This window comes from Neocloeon triangulifer, unplaced genomic scaffold (assembly GCF_031216515.1).
Source record: "Neocloeon triangulifer isolate White Clay Creek 2 clone unplaced genomic scaffold, ASM3121651v1 ptg000002l, whole genome shotgun sequence".
Classification (NCBI taxonomy): Eukaryota; Metazoa; Arthropoda; class Insecta; order Ephemeroptera; family Baetidae; genus Neocloeon; species Neocloeon triangulifer.
Genome location: NW_026775545.1, coordinates 9,355,047 through 9,373,442, shown reverse-complemented (window position 1 = coordinate 9,373,442; position 18,396 = coordinate 9,355,047). Strand labels below are relative to the sequence as shown.

Here is an 18,396-nt window from a genome sequence, read left to right as displayed (position 1 = left end):
TTAATCAAAAGTGTGTGTGTTTGTTGATGCTTGGTGGGCTCCTCTCTAGCTCTGGCGCTGCTGCATTCTTGTTGTTGGCAGATGCCTTGCATTCCCTGGCTTGATTAATTGCCTCCAACGGCCCCTGCTATCTGAAATTCAGGCTATGTGCATTCAACACGCAGCAGATTCATACCCAGCTCGTGTCGCACCGACGTTCTATCTCTCTCTCACGTGATATTTTATACCCGTGCCTACATACAAATTCGCCCTAGCGGCGAACATTTCAGCCCTGCCCTGATTCTATGAAGATTTTATTCTGCTCCCAACGTCGCACGCACAAAATCACTGCTGCTATTCAGAGTTCAGAGATGAAATATAACACACTAATTAAATTAAACGCAAGCAAATATGGAGAGAAAAAAATGAAGAAAATAAAAATATTCTCCACTCAATTTAATATTTTGATAAGAAAAGGATAAAAAAAGAACATAGCTATTTTTTGAACAATTCAACATGAAATTAAAATTAGAAAAAATATTTATAACTTTTGAAAGTCTTATTTAAATAATAAGCCTCCAAGGACAAAGCTTTTTAGCAATATTAAGGAAATTAATGATTAACAAAAATTGAAATACCGTAAGTTATTAAATTCTAAGTTTAGTGCAAAATATTGTACCTTTATTTTAAATATTATATATTTCATTAGCGTTAATGATCAATTTTCACAAAAAAAAATATTATTGATTAAACAAAGTCTTTATATCATTTCTTGAGTTTAAGATTTGATATAAAACCTAGATGATCATAATAGTGGAGGAAGTAATGAAAATATATTTTAAAAAGAAAGTTGAGCATTTATTTTGTTGATCACAGAAAAATTTTCTGTAATACTCTTCTTCTTCTCAACAGCAAGGAACTACAGGTTTTCCCAGGCTTTCTCCCTAGCCCAAAGGCCCACCAATTTGCAAAATTGAATTTTGCGCTTTTTGCACTTGGCAGTCCCTTTTAATATCCATCTAATAATAATAATCTATTAATCTAGTGGAAAGTGGGTCAAAACTTTATTAATGGTGTCGATATCAATACAAAATTAATAAATTTCCCGCTTCGCCCCAAGCCCTTCTTCTCCGCAACGATCGACCTTATAATTTTCTCGAGGAGCGTCTCTCGTTGGGCTCTCTCGCTATGTGTGTATAGAACGCATAGTGCTTGCATATACAGTGTTCTTTTGTTGAGGAATTTATCTTTTTGACCCCCCTGTGTGCCCCGTGTTACATCTTCCTGCATGTCTCGGCTTAAGATTCTGTTAATAACAAGCCCCAGTAAATCATGAGATGACGTAAAGAGAGAAGAAGAGCCTGGCCATATTATGAGCAGCAGCCGCCGTCGCGCCGCTCTTGTGCAGAAGATGAGAGAGTGGAGCCGCGCGCGTCTTCTTTTCCCGCTTTAGACAACGCGCCGGCCGCATTAACACAGGGCTTATTATTAAAACACGCGCTCGCCATTACGAAAATGAATTTGATACACTTTCGGCGGCGGCGCTGCCGAGCAGGAGAGAAATCTTGGAGGCAGGACGCATCCAAAATCCAAATCGTCTAAAAAAAAAGGAATGAGAGTTACCATGAACAAACGCACAGATATATGGATTTTGACCTTAATAAATCAAAATAACACCAATATAATCATTTTTGTCAAGGAAAGCATAATATTAGAAAATTATGTTGCAATTTTATATTTTTAAGACGCTTTTCATTTAATATACATTTTGTAGCATGGTTAAATTCATTTAGTTTAAATTTTTAATTTTGTAAATGTAAATTTAATAAGCATATTTATACTATTTACTAATTTGATTAATATTCAAACTTCTTTTTATTATTGTTGTATTATTTTGTTCAACTTGTTACATTTCTGCATCTTTAAAAAAAAAATTTATAAAAAATTTATAGCAATTCGAAATCGGCTTAATAGTAAGTGGTATGTAAACCACTTTTTGGTCATTAACACAGTCGCCAGTTTCCCCAAGATAGAGCATAACTATTATTATTGCCCTTAGAGCAGAGAGAGACTATTAAAGGAGGTCTTGACAAGTATATTGCCAAAAAATGACGTCACCGGCAAGTGCGGTTGTTGGCGGTGTTTCAGTGGGAACGCAAAGGTGTCCTCGAAGCTTTCTGCCGAGTGATTTACGGGGTCTCAGCCCTAGCTGCTCGCTCGCACACACACACACACATACACCACGGCAGCCGCCATGAAAAAAGCGCAGGGGAGCTTTGAAATGATTAAAAACTCCAACCCCTGCGCTCTCTCTTTCTCCGCCGTTGCTGCGTGCAGCCTATTTATGTATGTAGAAATTTAACGCGCAGGAGCCGCGCCGAAATGTGCGGTCTATTATATTGCTCTTTGTTTATTCACGAGGTGTTCATTGTTTTTAATTCCTGCTCGCTCCTTGAAGGCGAATTTATTTATTGCGGGGCGGAAATTGCGCGCGCCAAGACGCACCCCTCGCCGGGGCAATATGCTTTTGATGCGGGGAGAACAACGGCGCCCACTGATCTCCTTCGCTTGATGAGGTTTTAAGAGGACGACGCTTTCACTCGCCCCTGGCACAGGTGGTTGAATTCTGCCATTTATTTTCCATAGTGTTAAATTAATTTTGACCAGTGCTCAATATTTGTTTAATCAGAATATTGAATATCTTCATTTCAAAGAAAGAAAAATTAGTACTATTTTCAATTTAGAGATTGGTTGAATTTATTGAAAAATCGCAAGCTCTTGTATTTTTTTTTTTTACCAACATTGGCATTATAAATTAAAAATTATATTAAAAATATCGCATGTCTTGCTTTTCCAGTTCAAAAAATTAGGAACAAATAAAAGAATTTTAAATTCTTCTCTCTATTAAAAATCATTTTAATACTCAACTTTAATTCACTTTAATTTAAATTATGAAACTTCAGTCTCTTCCAATTTTAAATTAAAATTCAAGCACCTGTGCAAAAAAAAAATTAGAAATAATCCTCTAATGAATATAGAAACTAAATTTATCATAAGTGGATAATGATTCCAACTTTGCAATTTGAACCATTAATTAAGAAAATATATAAAATTAAATTCTTTTCAGAAAAAAATGACAAATATAACCGAAACATTGTATTTTTGATAAAATTAAATCGTTACATTAATAGGGTTCCAACCATTTTTCAAAATCTTTGATGCCTTTCCGTCTTTTATCGGCTTTGGTCCATTTAAAGAATGTGTATAAACTTCAAAGGCCGTGACAAATTTAGCCGCAGAAAAGCCTTTCATTTATTTCTCCAGACCGCAGACACAATATCCTGTTCGAGAGAGACGCTGCATTCACTGTGGCTTCAAAAAATAGGTTCCCGAATTTAAAATAGATTAACAGGACACCATAGAATATTTAATTAATTTTCGGCCAAAGAAAAAATAACAACTTCTGGCAAGCTGCTGCTCGAGGAAAATATATAAAAAGAGAAAGATATTTTTTAATTTATTAAAAGCGACTCTGCCTTGGCTCGGCGAATAGGATGTTTCATTTTGTGAGTGCTCGGCGGGCTGCGTGAGTCGCTGCTGCGGATGAGAAATGGATTGAATTTCACGTGGCTGGCGCTGTCAACATTAAAAATAGCAGTACAAGTGTTTACCATGTTCAAATGAAAACGGTTTTGAAATGTGCCAGCCAAAATTGTACCCCGAAAATGAATGATGGCGGCTCCAACACTCGCCGCATAACTCACACAAATATTCACCTCTCTCGCAGGCTCAGGGGCGCTTCTTCTTATTTTGCTCTGTTTTATTTTATATTTATGTGGCGGGACAATTTTTCTTCGGGCGAGTGCCACTTCAAAGCCTCCGTCGACAAACTATCCGGACGGGAGGCGAATTTTTGAAAAAGTGCCGACGAGGCTTTGGACGGGACAACTTTGAACCAGATTAAGTTCTCTCCTTGACTTTAATTAATGACTTTATTAAATTATTACGAGAATATATTTTAAGACTTTCTCATGCATTTTTTCTGCGGCTGTATGTGTTTGAAACTTTCAGATGCGTCAATTTAATTTAGGCAATAAATTGAAAGAAAAATTTGAATGAATTGAGAATTTAACACATTAGTGCAAGAATCATAAATTATTAATTAATTTTGATAGAACCAAAAAGGGAAAAAATAGAAGTTAAAATTATATTCATATAGAAAAATGTATTTTTTCTTTTTTCCTAGCGTATTTAATTTAAATTTTTTTGCAAAGATACTATAGTGTTTTACCTGGCCTTCTGTAATATAAATATTAATTAAAATATTAATTATTAAAAGTAAATCATTTTATAGTTTAATAAAAAAAAGTACTTTAATTAATCATAATTTATCTTTGAACCCTAATCTAAAACAAAATTATTCACTCTAAGTAAATATAAAATTATTTTGATTGCTCTTTGGTGGGTAGGGCGATAAATAACCGCCAAAGTGCATTTCCAATGATTAGATTTGAATGCCGGCATCGGTTGTTCATTTGCGCATGGGGATAAATTATCCGCGCTCGATTCCTTTTCCGCAACCCCTAAGCTGCGAGCGGCCCCCACCACCCCTTATATACATTCTTGACACATTTCGCGCACTTTTCTCCAGTTGCCGCCGCTGCAAGTGCAGCAGATTAATGTTCGATAGCGTTTGATAAATGGCTTTGATTATTGACTCACTTACGCTCAGATGATTCACACTTTAAGGGATGATTCAGGCCTGCGCCGATCCATGATGGCCGCCCGTCACTCACTCTCGCTTTTGTCGGGCCCCCCTCGGGGCAGCGCCTTTTTATTGCATTGTGTTTGTGGACCTATTGAAATGGCAGTACAAAGAAAAACAACACGATTCCTCACACATTCCACTCTCTTTCTATAGATACGCATGTTTAAAAGAACGAGCCGCGATCAAAATGAAAAAAAAAATCAGGCTTTTCTTCTGTATAAGTCGCAAGTTCGATATGGGGATAAAAGACAGAAAGCAAGAAAGGGACGGGAATGGAATATGATATTATTGCGATTTGATAGTCCTGCTCAGTTTTCCACCAAGTTAACCAGTCTTTGTGTAATCAAGCCAAAACATGGAACATAAATCTTCCTCATGAATGGGATTTTAATCGTTATGAAAATAATAGTCCTAAAAACTCGAATGATAAAAAGGTGTGCTAATCCAAAAATTATGAAAACTTTAACAATTTAATTTTTTTTTTTAATATTATACAATTTTAAATTTAAGTGAATTAAAGAGGTTCAAATATCATATTTTAATTTTTGTTGTCCTCTATGACAAAGAAAAGAGTGACATTTTTCCATCCCATATTTTTGTTTCTATTTAAAAAACAGTGAGCTAGACATTGATTTATACTTTTTTATTTCACCAGCGGCACCTTCAGTCCTTTAGGGTTGGTATGGATTTACATAGTAATCAGCAGCGGCATAGTCTGGTTTGCTGCTGCTGGAGGTGTGTGTTATGCGTTTTCAGTTATTATAAATTCCCCTATCTTATTACGTCGAGACAACCCCTGGGAGATTGAGTATTGCGATAGGCCGCTGACTGTGTGCATTAATCTGATTCCTGTCACACACTGACTTAAATACAATTCGGAACGGAGCCGAGCCGAGCGTTAGCCGCAGCCTAAACACATGCACACTCTAATTACATTTAGCACCAGAGCGTTATTTGCCTGCGAGAGAGTTTAATACAACACACACATGTGCCAGCAGAGAGTTCCGTACGTGTGCAGTTGATGCGCTGATCTGATTAAATCTTGGAGCGGGAAATTGAAACTGCATTCGAGTAATTGGAAAAGTTTGCCCTTTAATCGAATTATAGCGGAGGCAGACGATATGCTGCAGTTTTCTCCTTTGAAAATTGAAATGCTAATCTCTGCTGACAACACATTTTAGGATTATGATTTTAAAAGGCAGTTGAGCATTTTGAGGAGAATAAAAACTTGTTTTAAAGAAAATGGTTAATTGAATTTCTGAATAGTGAAAAAGACTCAATTATTAAATGGCATTTTAATTTTTAATTTAAACATGGAAAACTGTTTAATTGGGGGTAAAAACTTTATAAAAAGAAATGGCAGAATTAAATTGGGGAAACAAATATTAAGCTGCAAGAAATATTTAAATTGTACTCACCTTTGTTTTGGCCTTTTTGTTGCAGGTTCACCTCCTCGCTGGAAGCATCTCTTTGTTGAGAAGTTCAAGGCCTCACGTCATTCTGAAAGGCGTCGCCATTAATCCATCTCGTCAAGCCCAATTCGACTGGAGCAGCGACATGATGAGTCCATCCTTTGCTTCTCTCGGTTGATTTCCTCACTTTTTAAATCTCCAGCAGCAATGAAGTCAAATAGCACCAGTAGCAGTGACTCATCTTCTTTCAAAAAGACTAACTAGACGTTTGACCTCCTTTCCTCTTAAAAGACTGTTTAATTTTTTTTCTCTTTAGACTAAATTGATATCTTTGGCGAAGCGAGATATTTTTGTTTGGAAACATCTCAATCGTTTCCAGCCTATGTACTATAAAACGAATAATAAAAGATTCTCTTTTGGCAATGCTTGCGTGCGAATTTTTTCCTACGAATAATTTACATATTCTTAACCCCGTCATCTCCGGCTTCCTTTTTTCGATCGTGAACTTTGGGAAAATCAATAAATTGCGGCGGCGGCGTCACTCTTCGTGGCTCACACTGTATAAAAAAAAGTGATTTTGGCCTCCTCGGTGGAGCAAAAAGCAGCTTGAAAGTTCGCGTGCTGCTTCATTTGAACTTTATCCAAAGCATGAGAGTGTTTATTTTCCTCTACATATATTGTGTTTTAAATTAATCTTTTTACTGGCGAAGTTTCCTTGATGTGTTTGTAACGAGTTTCGTTTCTTCTTATTCGTGTGTATATATTTATTTTCATATGTGCAGCTGCCATGCAAAAAAATGCGTATTAGAAACGAGAGAGACGTCTCCCCGCAGAAATTGGCAGACGGAAAACGACTTGAGATGCACACTGAAAGAATACACAGAACGTGCGAGGGGTGGATTTATTAATGCGGGTATCGCTTCATGAATACAAATTTGGAATGACACGTGCTTACGTTTTCTCAAATTTCAAAATAAAATGAAAATCTTTTAGGAGATTCAAAGGAGATATGAAAAAAATTATTTTTAATGTTTCAATTTAAACTTTTTTTGTCTATGCAAATATGGCACTCTTCCGATTTGCGCAAGAAGCGTGATTGCCTACGCGAAACAATTTCCAAAAAGGTCGGCGAGAGGGCATTTGGCATTTTTTTTCGGTTCCTCTCTTTCCTCCGTTGCTCTTTTGCTGGCAGTCTTTCTTATTTGAAAAGAAAAAAGCAAACGCGACAGGCATGTTTGGTACGATAGAGCATGGAGCATACAGCATCTCTGCCTGCCACCATAGAAGCTACGAAGATTTATTACTTTAGGACCCTGAAAAGCATGTCAGGAAAATAAATAGCAAGAAACGCAGAGAGAAGAGAGAGAGCGAGAGAGTTTGGGCCTGAAGTGTCTGTCAGTCTTCTTCTTTCCCTCCTCTCTCGCTCCCGAAGTTTTTTCTGCCATGCACGAGTTTCAAACCCCCTGAGCACTCCGGCCTGGCCTGCATCACAAACTCTGCGTGTATAGATTATATCAGGGGGCGAAAAGGGATTTTTGACGCGCCTGCAGAGAATGCAGCAGCCTCCGACGAGCCATGCTGATTACAACACACACACTCGCTCTCACTCGCACGGGAAAAAAGAATAACTGCCTGGCTTTTATCCATTAATGCAATGGCAGCGGCGCAATTCATCATCTTATTGATTTTCGCACACGCAGTCAGAGAAAGGGCGAAAAAAGCGGCAGCAGCACGGCGCGGCCTGCACAAACACGCCCGACGCGCTTAGCACATCATAAACTAAACAGCCTCTTTCACGCCGAAAAATCCCGCTGAACATGTTAAACAGAAAATGATTTGAAATGAGAAGAATAGGGTGATTTTTACTTTGTATAAGCAGATTTAACAATTAATAATAAGCAAGAATAACATATTTGTAATTCACAGATTTAATCAATAAAAAAATATCTAGATACTTGATCCCTGATTGCTAAAAGAATCTGGTTGATTTAATTCACAATAAAAAGCAATCCACGGAACAAATATATTCATTTTAAATTAATAAAAGTATCTAATTATGTGTTATTTATTGATCAAAAAAGTCAACACAATTTTTTTCTAAAAAAATTCTTGACAATATGTTTTATCAAATTCAATAAAATATTTAAATTAATAAATTAAAATTATAAAATTTTATCTTCCAATATATTTGTTTTCATTAGAATAAAAGTTAAAAATATATTTTATACATAAAATTTAATATAATGCATTTGATTACTGTTTAAACAAATAATAAATATTTAAAACAAACATTATTTTTGAAACTATAATTTCTTACTTTTTCTGTTTTGTTTCTCAATTCGCGATTCTTTATTCTAAATAATCATAAATTCAATGCGCAAAACTTTTCATTTTATATTGCTCTGTCCTTTAATATAAAGTTTTCATAATTCCGTAAGTTTGCTGTTCAATGTTATTTTGAAATAAACAATAAGGCTGTAAAGGCGGAATAGAACAGTTTAATCTCTCTCAGCGCATCACTCGCCGCGGCCTGCATTCAATTGAATTGAATATTTGTCCTTGTTTGGACGTCTTAATTAGACTGTTAAGAAGTAATTAATCTTCATGTTCTCTCTGCGCCGGGGTCATTATCATGAGAGAGTATTGTTGCTCCCTGTGAGAGATTTCGCTTGTGCTGCTGCTGCAGACACACAGCACCATAGCTCTCTGATGATTTCTTACAAGTTTTTTGTCTCACTCCGACGGCGTATTGAATAATTTATAGCCTTTTCTCTCTCTCGCTTGTGCTAACGCTGCTGCTGCGGAGAGCTAGCCCATAACGGTTGGGTTATGATCGAAAGAAAACGAGCAAAAAACACACACGCCGTGGCTTGTACACATACAAACTATATAAAGTATATATATGTATATTCCGGTGCCCTCGGCCAACGGCAGGCCTTGGTGAAAAATGACCCCGGAGCACCGAACGACCGGTGCTTGGTCTGATATTTTAATAAGCAAATTCCAAAAAAGGGAGCTTTTTAATTAAAATTTTCTAAAATATTTAATTTATAAGATTAAAAAATAACAAAGTAAATTAAGAGATTTTGAACTATATAGTTCAAATTGAATATTGATGGAGGGAAAATCAATCTGTGAGAGATTTTCTTTTTCATTTTGTAACAGCTTGGATCAAAAGTTATGTGACATAAGCAAATAAATGGTGGAATCAGATGTTACCCGAGCCGAGACGAAAGTGCACAGACTGCACGTGATATATGGAAAATTGCGGCACAAAATGTCGCGTCGCAGAAAGTGCAGAACATTGGGGGTCATTATGCTTATTAGTGGATGCAGACGAACAAATATGCCGGCGGCGGCGTCGGCTTCCTTTCTCATTTTCTCTCTGTGCAACTTCCTCCCCAGTCAGTCAGCGTTTTGAAAAGCGAGATGTCTGAACAGCTGTAGGAACCAAGCGGAACCAATGATGGTGCACTATGGCTCGGCTGGGGTCTGGCTCTAATTAGAATCCCAGAGCCCTTGATGCAAGACGCCGGAGGAAATGAAAAAAAAAAAATATATGAACACTGGTATCATGATATGACATGACTGTTCTCGCACGAGATTGCGGCGCCTTGGATGATTGGATTCAAATGTATAAAGCTACGAAATCTCTCGAACAGAAATATATTATTAACTTTGTAAAAAAAATTTGCTAGCAAAACTCGGTTTTATTTTAGTTTTAGAATAATTTATAACCTTATGATTTTCATCTTAAAATACGCAATAGTCATTTATTTTATAATAAATAAATAATCACCTAAATTATAATGTTGTATCTTGCATTTTTCATAAATCTCAAACGAGATAATTTACTTTTTCATTTCATGACTTAACATGAAATATGAATATTAATTGAGAATTTTAAACTGGTATGCAAGCTTTTGTTATAAAATAAGCAGAAACTTGAATTACTTTACTGAAAATACTCTCAAGCTTGAAAAAAAAACTGAAGTGAGATTTTTTGAAAAAGAAGTTATGACGTTTTATTATGAGCAAATTTGTGAAAAATTTGAATACACTGATTTTTTCCTTCAGCTCCTAAGAGACTATTATTTACACACTTATTCAACACCCAAGCACAAATCCCACCGCAAAGAGAGTCCATTTATTACTAATGCATTGCGATATGGACTTAAAATAAATCCACACTCAACAAGGAATTCGAGTTAAGCCCATTTCCAGCCAGGCTTAAGGCACAGATATGGAAAATGAACTTTTCGCTCAAGAGCAAAAGACGTCCTTTATCGCAGTTGGAAATCATTGCTTATTCAATAAGGAGAGTCGCGACTCAATAATAGCGTCGCGCCATCGATTCCAAAGTTTGTCTCCAAGGCAAAGTTAATATACAAGTTTTATCGCGGCCTCGGAAATGAACCTCGAGTTCCGCATGAAATCGTAAGAAAAAAAAGAGATGATTCCAATTAACGTGCATAAATTATGCTGGCCGCGCTTCGGACGGTCGTCTTAAGAGGGCAGCAAAAACCGCGAGTGCCGTTATGAGCGAGGCAAGAGCGTGCCACTTCCACTGCTCGGCTCATTTTTTATCCTGCCACGCGTGTCCCGGAGTAATTTGTCCTAATCACAGGCGCGTCCAATGTGCGCCAGGCCAGGGGAAGCCCCTCCCCACCCCCTGGTCGCAGCATTGACGCCGACTGACAGGGACAAAGTGCCAGGGTGGAGTTAGAGCCGGCAAGGTGCGGCCCTTCACCCCCCTAACAGCCGCGGAAACCATGGCAGTGTGTCTGTCCGAGAGAAGAGTCCCATGCCTTATTATAATCAAAACAAGTTATTTGCTCTGTCAAAACAAACATCTCAATTATTGCCGTTTGCCGCAGAGAGAGAGCGCGCGGATGCAATTAAAAAGTCGTTAAGATGCACGCACGCGAATTAATAGTCCCCCGAAGACGATCCATCATCGCCGCCGGCTAGAGAGAGTAATGGATTTGTTACTGTTTTTTTAAATTATTTGTTTAATATGCACGCCTAATTTATTTCACGGTGCGCGCCGGCGCTAGAGACGAGCGAAAAATAATTAACTGAGATTCAAATTAAAACAACGGTTTCGGCTGCACCTGCTAGGCCACGCATAATCAAGATTTATTGCACGCGGGTTTATGCTGGGCGCGCCACACCTACCGCGAGAGAATTTGTTATTAACATAGCCGCAATGTTATTCAGGGTGATTAATTCTTAAAAGTTGCAAATTACCAGAAATAATTCTGTAATTACTAAATATTGTGAGATACTTCAAATTAATCAAATAAATACTGTAAATTACAAATACTTCCTTGACTATAATAGATCTATTATATCTGAATGAAACACCATTTCGTAGCCACAAAATCATTAAATATTATTAATATTTTTGTTAAAGACCAAAAGTTTGTTTGAAAATTAAAAAAGTTCGTGTTTTTTATTTTAATTTATAAAGAAATAGTAAAAATTAAAAAAATATTTTATAATTTAATAAAATTAAACAATAAGATTAAAAATAGATAATAAAATTTAATTTTAAAATAATATTTCTGTATGACTGTCTTGTTAAATTTATATATAATATAAAATTTTCTCAAAGTTAAATGTTTAACTGAACAAAATACCTTATAATATATTTTATGCAGTTTTTCTTTTTATGTGAATTTTTGATAACTTTCATACAATTAATTAAACAAATATAACATTATAAGGGAATTATAGAGCATTCTTCGTTGTAGGACAAAAAAATTATATAAAAGTTCCTCATTGCTCTCAAAAAAGTTTCTTATAATATGGTTCACATTTTTCTACGCTGCAGATATTTTAAATCAGTGCGTTAATCCCATTTTAAATACCGCCACATACCACATACACTCTTTGTTGTGGTAATAAATTTCCACGCGTGTTGAAATAGCGCCTTAGACGTCATTATACTAACCCTTGCTCATTCAACTTTTATGTGTGTGTGTACCACGGGTCGTGGTGTGTGTGAGCCGCTGCATTTCGAGCTTGGTATAGAGCAACAGGCTGTTTAAATGTGCACAACTATAAATTTGCCCCCTGCTTCCCCCCAGCGAACCCACAGCAGCGCTACTTATTTTACCCTTTTAGCCATAGCAACGAAATAATGCGCAGCACGCGTGGTGCATTCCTCGCCGAAACAGGTTTGCGAATCGCTGCCGCTACAAATTGGCGAGAGGCAAAAAAAGTCGAGTGAGGAGCACTGCTTTTGGCTCGCACACCGGCTCGGTGCCAGATTCCGAAGCAATTAATCAAAGTCCTGGTTCTAAAATAAAAATATAAATTGGCAAAAAAACGCAGAAGATTAATTTATTTTTTTTTTTGTTAATTTTTTTAAGCTGGAGATTTCTTCCGATTTATACTGGAATTGGAGACGAGTCTCTGAGATAAATATCTCTGGTCAAGGTTGAAGTGGTTTTCCCAATTTCACGATCGATCAAGTGAACCGGCAATAAAATTCTCGTACAATGGCCAAACAGCTCGATACACCGGCGTCAAACAACAAGGCGGAGCTGCAGCCTTCTATTTTCGGTCTTATTTCATCTTTACATAAAGCTGACGGCACGCCTACCTCACTGCCATTTAAACTGGCTCGCGATGGATATGAGAAATTAAATTGCCGCAACAAGCATCGCCGGACGAGATAACTCAGCAGAAGGGAGCGGGAACCGTTTGAAAAGAAATCACGCCTTTGTATACAAGTTAGGGGTTTTATTTGTGATCTTCTTGGATATACAGACGGATAATCAGAATAATTATTCGTAATAGCGGTGACCTATTGTAATGTCTTATAACTGCATAATCTCAATTGCACGAAAAAGTACATCGTGATTAATTATTCGTCACTCTCTTTTTGTCGCTTTTTGGATGATTTTGTATGTCAAAACATTGTCTCGGGACCATAGAAATAGAGATTTATATCGTCATCATTTAACTTTCTCGTGTGTTGTGTCTATTGTTACGTATATATCTGAGGTATTGTTGCAACACTACAGATCATCTACATTGTTGTAAAAACTCAATTTCAAGGACAGCTTAACTAATGTGACAGCTCCTCTTTGTCCGTGCACGTTTCTCATTTTTTTTTCAAGTTTATAATGTCTGACGCAATAATTTTCTTTTGTCCATTTTTTTTATTAAAAAGCACAGAAATGATAAATTTCAATATATTTATACGCAATTAATATTTATTTCATATGAGATCATGTTTTTATTAATTCATTATTAGTTACAATTCACTAAGGGCTATTCTCATCTGTGCTATAATATTTCTCATAGAGCTAATACTTTTCCAGTTAATCTCAAGGAACACTGATCTCCGTAAAAAGCTATATACAATATAAATTGAAAGTTTTATTTTCATGTGTGTCATTTGGAGAGACCAGTAATTCCAGCATAGGTGTTGCAACTCAAAGTAAAGCGCGACATTCTCAACATTCATCTTATAAATATAGATTTTTATCGAAACGAAATTGTGTTGTGCGCAGAAAATTTTTACATTAAAAACGAAATGTTAATCTTCTCATCCATAAGTGTACGATGTGTGAAAAGAAAAGGGCAAAATGATAAAGAATAAAAATTAAAATTTTGTATGACGGGTTGATAACCTTTAGGCATCATTTATTCGCTCATAGTATATATAACTTTCTCATTCATTTCAAATAAAACTCAACAAAATAATATTTCAATAATAAAATCAATATATGCAAAAAGGGTTCTCCATTTAAAATTATTACACAATTAAACAAAATGCGGTCAGAATTAGAGAGAACAAAAACACATCAAAACATGAAAAAATTGTAATCCTCATTGTCAAAAGTTATATAAGCTTGGCAGTACGTATAATAATGTAAAGCTTTTGGCAAATATCCGCTTTGTGTTGGTGGATTTTTTTTTTTTTAAATAATTTCAGAATTTTCAATAAAATTTCAGGAAAGATGATAATTATAGACGTATACTTCTGTATCAAATAATGATCATTTAACTGAGATGCACGTTTTATATGTGAGATTTATCGTTCAATTAATTTGCATATATAATTATAGACATGCGTGTGATCATTAATTCGTATTTTAATTACGTTTAATATCAAATACGTATATATATAATATTTCATTTTCAGTCTTTGCTTGTGTTCAACATCATCATATTATAATATTTGCGCAGAAAAAATTAAGTTAATTAACTAAAAGCGGGTTTGCGGTTAATTACGTGATTAAGATGAGCAGAAGCAGCAGTTAAATCAAATTGTGCGTGCAAGCCCATAATTTTCCAGCAGCGTTGTCATCGTTTCGTCATTTTGGCTTTTGAAACTCCTTAATTAAATTATGTGCATTTACGCCAAGTGTATGACTCTGAATGAATTCATTAGTGACGGTTAGCTGCATGAGCATTTGATGCACTTTCACTCCTTTTATACAAGTCAAGTACGTACTTAATTTGATTGACTGCTCGTGAAGCTTTAATTAATTCATCGAGGTTAATTAAATCATTAGTAAATTAATGAGGATGAGTTTGAACAAAAAAAAATAGGGTTCAAGCAGTGTTGGTTGAAATTTAATCCAGCACTGGTTGAAATTAATTTTGGGGAGTCTGAAATCAAATAAAACCGAAATAAAGCACACTCGTACATTTTTGGAGGTTTTCTGAATGAAATAAAAAGATGCGTGAGTTGTGTTAATTAAAATTGTTAGATAAAAAAGACTATCTTTCCTTTCGTTTTCTTATTTATCGATGAGATATCTTCTGAATAAAGAGAGAGTTTTGCGTTTAAATTACAGAAAAGTTAATACTCTTCCCGTGTATATATATATAAATATTTCCACACAACACACAACAAATTGATTTTCATATTAATTTAAATACGAGAAGATGGGACAGAAACGGACATTTACGTTCATTACATTTTTATATCAAACAATATCTCGATCGCGGCACATTTTGTCTGGTCAAAATAGTTTTTCTATTTAAGATATCTGAACTGGATTTACGTATTTCAAGTTTCGTTATTTAATTTTTGGCGCGCTGTCCATTACATCATCATCGTCTTGATAAATATATTATTTGCAACACTGACACGACACTTGTATTTTATCTCTTTTCGTAATTTATAAATCTAATTACACATTCAATAGTGTATAATTTCCTCAGTTTGTTTCTTCTTTCAACTCAATCGATCATCACCGATTTAAAATTTAAAATTATTAAAGCCCCTTTTAAATTAATCAAGTCCAAAAAAGGTTTTGCACTTGGTGCGATTTGTTTTCGTTATTAAAAATTTTGTGAATTTAGAGGGGCCTGATTTTTTTGAATATTTTTTGGGATGATGATCAATTTTCGCATTCAAGAACAATAAAAATAATAATCCTGAGTACTCACATTGATCCTCTTTGTGCTGACATATCCAATGCTGAGGGTCTTGGCTGTGAGATTTCGGTTTGCTTTAAAACAAATATGCGCCCGATTCTCGTTTAGGTTAAAGAGACACCGGCATGATTTTCACATAAAAACACTCGCCTAAATCAAAAACACCATCACTTAATCGATTATTAGATAGAGTTCGTCTCGAGAGTCATTAAACTAATAATTATTTGACACTTGATCTGCCTCTTCTTTCTTCTCTTTTCACTTTTAGAAAGTCTCAGAGTAGTTTTTAAATAATTATTCTCGTTATATATTTTTTTTTTTATCACCAAGTTCCTTTTCATATTGTTTTTGGGGGGTTTTGAGAGGAAACTGCACCACTTACAGCTCTACACAGACATAAGGGACTCGTTCGTGAGTGTGGTATTTCAATTGTACTCGTTCTTAGCAACACAGCTGAATGTATATATCATACACAATCATAAAAATTCTCATAAATTAATAGAAAAAAATCGTCAATGGTAATCTAAGCCCTTTAAATATTTGGTAGCAAGAGAAACGACGCGTTCAGAAAAGCAAATTTTCTGCTCCGACACACGAAATTTCTCAATTAACGCTTATTTGGTTGATTCTTTCCTTTAACTAATTACTGTTCTTTTTTCTCGATACTTTGTTAATTATTCAAGAGAGAGACTTCTATATGCGTCACGCTGGGGGTGGGTCGAGGGGGTGAGTTATTGGGGCGAGTCCGGAGGGGTGGCGTCCATGCCGTCGTGTTGCGAGCCGGAGTCCGACTTGGACTTGTTCTCCTTTTTCCACTTCATGCGCCTGTTCTGGAACCAAATCTTGATTTGCCTTTCTGTCAGGCAGAGAGCGTGTGCAATTTCGATGCGACGACGTCTCGTCAGGTAACGATTGAAATGGAACTCCTTTTCCAACTCGAGGGTCTGGTACCTTGTGTAGGTTTGGCGACCTCGTTTCCTTTCTGCAACAAAACAGACAAAAAGAAATCAGATATATTTCATAATATCTTACGATTTATGTTAATATTGATGGTTATTTACATTATTGATATTATAAGTTTTAATTCATTGTTATAAATCAAATAAGTTTAATTTTAAAACGGTCGCAGAACACCAGTAGGAAGAATGTTATGTTAAAATTTTAATAATAATTTATAAGCTGTAGGTTTGCTACTATATAATATAATATATTATGCACTATATTAGCTTAACTAAATATTTAATTATTGTGCCAAAAAACCATAAATTTTAAATTATATTGTGAAATTAATAAAATAAAATACAAATTGTAATAAAAAAATTTAAAAATTATTTTAAGTATCAAAAATTTAGATAAGATTTTTTCTTTTGGCGCTTAAAAAAATTTAATGTAAAATTTAATAGGTACACAAAAAATTCCAAAAAATGAATTATTGTTCCAAATTAAAACTTTGAAACTATCTTACTCTAGATATATTTCTGATTATATCATGTGTGAGATATTTCTAAGGTTTAAGCTTCAGCACCCCAAAATGAATTTTGGGATGGTGCTGAAGATGAGCTGCCGGTGCCAACATTCATCATCAGCTTCTAATTTCAAGCGTGCGCACAAATAATGTGTTCTCGCGTCCCCTGGAGGCATTTGTATGCATAATTTTCACTTCGAGCGTGTGTGTCACAAGATCTGCCCGCGAGAGACTAAATTATGGAGCAGGCACGCACGTATTGATTTACGGCGCCATTTCCTTATTATTTTCACATCATAATAAATTACCCCCGACGCGCACACGCACTTTATAAGATCCGCACCAGCCGCCGCCGCAGCGCGCGAGAATTAAACCGCACTCTTTTGATTTTAATGAGCTGCACTGATTGACTTGTTATTTGATGACGTCAGCCGATTAATTTAATATATATCAAACGAGTCTTTCTTCGTCCAATGATTTCCAGGCAGAGAAGAAAAACCGGTCCTCGGCTTTCTTTGATTTATATTTATTCCGCTGCAGCAACCGCGTAAATTACATTACAAAGGAATCCGATGGCGACAAAAAGAAACGATTCCGCTTTGAAATTGAAAGAAGAAAAAAAAACAAAGAGCCACTTTCCATTTTTGTATTATGGTGTTTGTTGTCGCGCGCGATTTCATTATCCTGCCATACCTGCACGCTGATCCGCCGCGGGGGTTATTAATTAACTCTCTGCTTTTGCTGAGCACGTTTTTTGAGTTTTAATTACACGTGTTTCCTGCACACACGCATCTCGCTCTTTTTGCCTGCGTTGCTAAAAAATCGCCCATCTGCGTTTTATACATGTGAATTAAGCGCAACTGCTCGAGGGAATTCATCTTTCTCGGCTGCGCGAACTAGCCCCCTGATTAATTTTCAGGCTGTAGCCACCTCCACGTGCTGCCGCGAAATTTATCGTCTCTCGGCCGAAATGTGGCACATCTTTGGCAAAAACTGCCGACTCGAGCTAAATTTCAAATCTGAGCTACGTCTAAAAACAACTTAATTTTAGGTCCGAAACCCTGTCATATATAGATAAAAAAAGGCAGAAAAATTGAAAGAGAGAAATTAAGAAACTTAATATAAATGGGTAATAATTTATTTTTAAAATTACATGTTTGTTAATTAAAATTTAATAACTAATCCTACTTCTTAAACCAAATTATATCTTTTAAAATTTGATTTTATTATTACCTAGATCTGCCGATATTAGCTAAAAACAATTGAATGGCATTTAATGAGACTAAAATATTTGCTAACCGTAATGGATGAGTAATTTCACTAATTTCCTTTACCATGTAATTTTAGATGCGTAATCAATTGAGTTA

At 35.6% G+C, this 18,396-nt stretch overlaps 1 protein-coding gene across 12 annotated transcripts in view; it reads right to left on the bottom strand.

Annotated features, from left to right (window-relative positions):
- Nucleotides 1-13,783: 13,783 nt before the first annotated feature.
- LOC132205142 (homeotic protein antennapedia-like) overlaps nucleotides 13,784-18,396 on the bottom strand; it is a 110,565-nt gene continuing 105,952 nt past the window's right edge. For all 12 annotated transcript variants that reach the window (XM_059634040.1, XM_059634041.1, XM_059634030.1 and 9 more), the window contains one exon: nucleotides 13,784-16,546. In XM_059634040.1, the coding sequence (XP_059490023.1) occupies nucleotides 16,296-16,546 (251 nt within the window). In that variant the 3' untranslated portion in view covers nucleotides 13,784-16,295. The remainder of the gene's footprint in view (nucleotides 16,547-18,396) is intronic.